The sequence below is a fragment of the Apium graveolens genome, unplaced genomic scaffold (genome assembly GCF_009905375.1).
Source record: "Apium graveolens cultivar Ventura unplaced genomic scaffold, ASM990537v1 ctg4600, whole genome shotgun sequence".
In the NCBI taxonomy this organism is placed as follows: domain Eukaryota; kingdom Viridiplantae; phylum Streptophyta; class Magnoliopsida; order Apiales; family Apiaceae; genus Apium; species Apium graveolens.
Window position 1 is genome coordinate 62,829 of NW_027418615.1, and position 4,808 is coordinate 67,636.

Below are 4,808 nucleotides of genomic sequence, written 5' to 3' on the forward strand. Positions count from 1 at the left end.
TATTGTAGAAAGGGTCAATTATAATTGGAAATGGTGTAACATTCTAAACAATACATTTTCGTCATCCAGAGAACAGAAAATTCTTATTTAATATTCTACTTATATGTGTAACAATGTGAGTTTTTAAATTTTTACAACCTATAACATTTGAAGAATTACAAATATCATTTAGCATTAGGTCATGCCAAGAAATTGAAGAAAACATAACTCTCTCATTGACGAATTGTGAAAACTACACTGCAAAGTTCAACTGTTCAAAAAATTCAATTTCTGGGCTGATATTATATTTTCCATAGCTTAATATTCTTCCATCGCAACAATTTTTTTTCCAATATATTGGACTATCACACTTTTCAACATCATTGAATTACCTAGTTCATTCATATTTTTTTATATAAAAAATATATCAAAATACATTAATAACATAAGTCCAACATGAAGCATATAAATTAGCAGTCCAATGTAGAACACACCTACGTAGAAGATTCTACAATTTAAGGTAATAATAATTTGAACTCTGGATGTTCATTCACCATCCCAAATACATAGCATAAAAAAAGAAAATTAATTAATATACTTCTTAGTCTTTGAAATTTTTTCCGAAGTCCTTTTGCTCTTTGTTGACGTTTCGGGGGTCTTGAACTTGAGTTGCGACAAACTATCCAAATGATACTTTCATGTAGATGGCTACAATAAGGATAATTATAATCTTTGTAACAATAAGAAATAAAATTAAATCAAACAGATACATGTTAAAAATTACCTCAAGTGGAGAGTCTTGATATTTGTCAATTTCACAACTAAGATTGATCTCTTCAGATTCACATAATAGGGTCATTTCATAAATATCTGTAGCTAGGTAAGACTTGCATGATTTTTCAATGTTAGCCTGTTTAATCAATAGCTTCACACTATATTCCTTGTCTGCAATTTGTTTTAACATCTCCGGAAATATCTTCTCATTACATTCCTATATTATCAAGTATTTGGCATTCAATCGGATTTAATACATGATTAAATTTAAAGGAATAAAAGGTCTACTTTTAAATTAGAATGACCTCATCAATAAAGTCATAAACAGTTTTTCCTATCAATGAACGAACTTCCCGATCTTCCAGTATTATGCCAATTTCACCAGTGGAATCCAATGTCTCCGCATATATCCTGAATCTGCATTAACAACTTCAATTAGAAAGAGTCTAGGGTGCAAATAAAATGTTTAAAATATAATTAAAATTAATAATTATTGAAGTTACTTTTTCAGGGGATGTGGAATGTCAGAGTTACACATAACACATTTGAACAACTCATCCACATTTTCATTTTCACGGTAGTATGATGTACACGTACGAAAGAACCATCCCATTCCTGTTGCTACTTTCCAGATTTTGACATTACAGATAACCTCTTTCTACAAATGTTGTCATATTTTATAACACATCAGTTACTGAGCATCATATATCAACATAATTCTGCAACTTTCTATAGTATGAATCTTGCCTTTGTAAATTCAGGACCAAGATTCAATATTTCTTCCAAGTTAAATTGTCGGACTTTCTCTACCTTAACACTTGAAAAATCTTCTTCAGAAAAATCACCACTATTGTACCTGATGATCATTTCTATTAATCATATGTTTTGAACATAAAAAATTAAGATGAAACTAATGCAAGTACTATTGAAGTACCTTTGACGAAGTTGAGCAACACTGTGGTGATGATAATTGAGGAAAAACTTTGTAGACCATACATGTCCAACCTGGACTTTTTCTAAAATAGATCGAATGTTTGTTAATCAAAAGTCAAGGATTAAAATATATGCTATGTTCACATGTACCTTCATAAAGATATATCTTTGCGCTAGCAATTATCATGATTATAGGTTCCTCTAGATCATCCTGTAAGATCATCCTGTAAGTTCTCATCTAACTCCTCAGCAAACTTGTCCCAAAATATAACATCAATAGTGGATCTACATAATAAATCAATATTTATCAACCATTTTTTAGTGTTCATACAATACCATTTATTACCTAATTTCAGTTTTCATTTGAAAGTTTATTAATCAACATGTTTTCAACCTTCCATCGGTTAATCGAAACTTTTGTTGAACCTGGGCTTCTCCATTGCAGTTAATAAGGTGTTTCAAAGGGAGATCATTTTTAACCAATCCAACAATGTCTGATGAATACAATTTACAATAAAATCAGTTGAATCGTCATACATGGAAAATAGGCTGCAATAGAATTTGTGTAATAGATTGTACCTGTAAGATAAACATTTTGCTTTGCCACCTGTCCTAAATCGCCAAGATCAAAGAATCAAATACGTTCTCCTATATTAAAGTCTGATTCTCAGCAATTTCTTCAATTTTGGTATAAGCAGTAAAAATGATTTGTTTATCCGCACGGATGCATCTAAACTTATCAGCAGGTCTATATTCTTTGACAGTGAAGTTAGATATGATATAAATTCTTCCTATGACAATTTCTTCCAGTTTTTCATCAGAAATACTTCCGAGAACAAAAGCATGCATCCTATAATTCTGCATAACAAAAGTTATTACGTATGATTCACAATATCCATTACATGTAATTGATAGATGACTACATGCTCGATAAATAACAAACCTTATCATCAAGTAACAGCAAGTTGAAGCCTTTAAAAATTTCTCCTTTCAAAGATACTCCACGCCAAAATCTTATAACTCGGACTTTAATTTTCCATTTGTAACTTCCAGGAGAAACAATTCTCAAATCATGAAATATAGTAGACATTGTTGGCGCAAAATATGTATTACAGCTGATGAGTATGGATAGGCTAGTACTACTTTGACATTTATAGTAGAATGGAACATAAGTATTTCATATTTAAGAATTGAACAACTGGTTGTTGGACAAAGTTAATGTTCATGCAGTGTCTTTTTATAATACACTTGATTCCATTTAACATTTTTATTAAAAAACTAAAACCTGTAAAGTACGATATACTCTATAGAATTACAGGAAATATTTTAATAAAGCGATTTCAACGATCATAAATATAATAAACTTTACTTTCTATGAATTAACTATGAAACTGCAATAAAGATTTAAAAAACACAACAATTTCGACACGATGATTAAATCAAAGTTTTCGAGATAGCAAAATAGCAAAATAAAAATTTCTCATAGTACCGAAAATAAACATATTACATATTACAAAATATGGCCTTCAATATTTCAAAAGCGTCCTTCATCGAGAATGATTTTAACAAAAATATAAAAATATATCTCCATAACATCGATTTCACCAAAACGCAACAACATCATCACTGCAAAATTAAACACATGAGCCTAATTCAGAATACAAAAAAATTTGTCTTCATTTATGAAAAAGAATTTTTGTACCATGTATATACCTTCTCCAGCTTAATGCTCCTATACTTTGTCAAAGGAACATTTTCATCATCAATAAGAGATAATGTATGAGGCTTCTTGCGCGCTTTAGATTTCTTTCCCGGTTCATGTACATTTTTCTTCTGATTCTTAGGAACATGTTCCACCACAAACAATCCATTTCCTGAAAAACAATCTATGTTATTTTAAATAAAGATTCCTGCAATTTAACATTAGTTGGGCACAATATATGGTCATATTCTGTAAAGTTTCTTACACTTGAATTCACATTCTCTTCAGTATAAGCCTTTGGATCAACATTATTATTGTTCTCATCAACCATTTCAAAACCTTCAAAAATAGAACATGCCTCATACAGTTTGCTAGCACCTTTCAGATTTTCTTCCTTAATGCATAACGTGACAGTGTAGTCTTTTCCCTCAAGCAGTTTTATACATGGAGGTAACTTTGATATAGAACAATCATCCTTAAAAGGTAAAGCAAAACATGTTCGTCATTTAATTAAAAAATTATAAAATTGTGGAACTCCCAAATAATAAACACAGTGGATTCCAATGTTAAAAATAAGAAATGCTCATGCAAATAACAAATAGCTGGAAATTGAACGTACTTCTGCTTCATCCAACATTACTTCGAAGACAGTTTTGCCGGTCAACTTCTTCAACTCAGCATCTTTGAGTACAACAGGAAGTACTCCAGTTGAATCGGAGAATAACCCACAAATTCTAAACCTGATTTAATATTAAATGTTCACGATTAGTTCAGTAAATTTTAAGTTTCAAATAAAATGAAAAGTCAATTGCTTCAGAGTATACTCAGCAGATACCTTTTCTCAGGGTATGGGTAATATCTCATGCATGCAACATTAGGACATGTATATCTTTTATCTTCCAAGACCAAATCAAGATCACATTTCCAACATACGTAAACAAACCAGTTTGATTCATATTCTACCTTTTTTAAGGTAAGGTGGCAATTGACAATACACTACAAAACATAATTTGTTATAGGATGGAAATTTGATAGTGCGCTTCTAATAACAATATTTCAGTAATGCTTCATGAAATAATATATTTAAACAAATTACCCCTTTGAAATTTTCGTCAAGCTTACAAATCTGTTCTACATTCTTTAAGAACAATGTCATTTTCATCAACATCATCTGGAGTTCTTCGGAAAGTAGGATCCATCATTCTGTTTTTAATATCAGAACTAATATTAGAAGTACTAAATTAACATATTCATAATATGGTATAAATGAAGCAATCCTAATGTATAAGCAAATATTATTATACTACAATTGTAATTACTTTTTCTGCAAATCCTTTACACTATAGTTGTTGATGTTAATATAGAATCTCGTTGCCGGGTAGTTCGTGAGATAAAGTTCACCTAAATATCAAAGTACAAA

The 4,808-nt window shown here is 30.3% G+C and overlaps 1 protein-coding gene and 1 long non-coding RNA gene across 2 annotated transcripts; both read right to left on the bottom strand.

The window, feature by feature from the left end:
- Positions 1-658: 658 nt before the first annotated feature.
- Positions 659-1,909, bottom strand: LOC141702079 (uncharacterized). Its single transcript, XM_074505779.1, has 6 exons — positions 1,837-1,909; positions 1,688-1,769; positions 1,501-1,609; positions 1,257-1,411; positions 1,059-1,170; positions 659-970 (listed from the first exon to the last, which is right to left on the bottom strand). The coding sequence occupies exons 1-6, from the start codon at positions 1,907-1,909 to the stop codon at positions 659-661; spliced, it is 843 nt and encodes a 280-aa protein (XP_074361880.1).
- Positions 1,910-3,424: 1,515 nt separating this feature from the next.
- Positions 3,425-3,814, bottom strand: LOC141702075 (uncharacterized). Its single transcript, XR_012567001.1, has 2 exons — positions 3,654-3,814; positions 3,425-3,560 (listed from the first exon to the last, which is right to left on the bottom strand). It is a non-coding gene; the product is annotated as an uncharacterized LOC141702075 (long non-coding RNA).
- Positions 3,815-4,808: the final 994 nt, after the last annotated feature.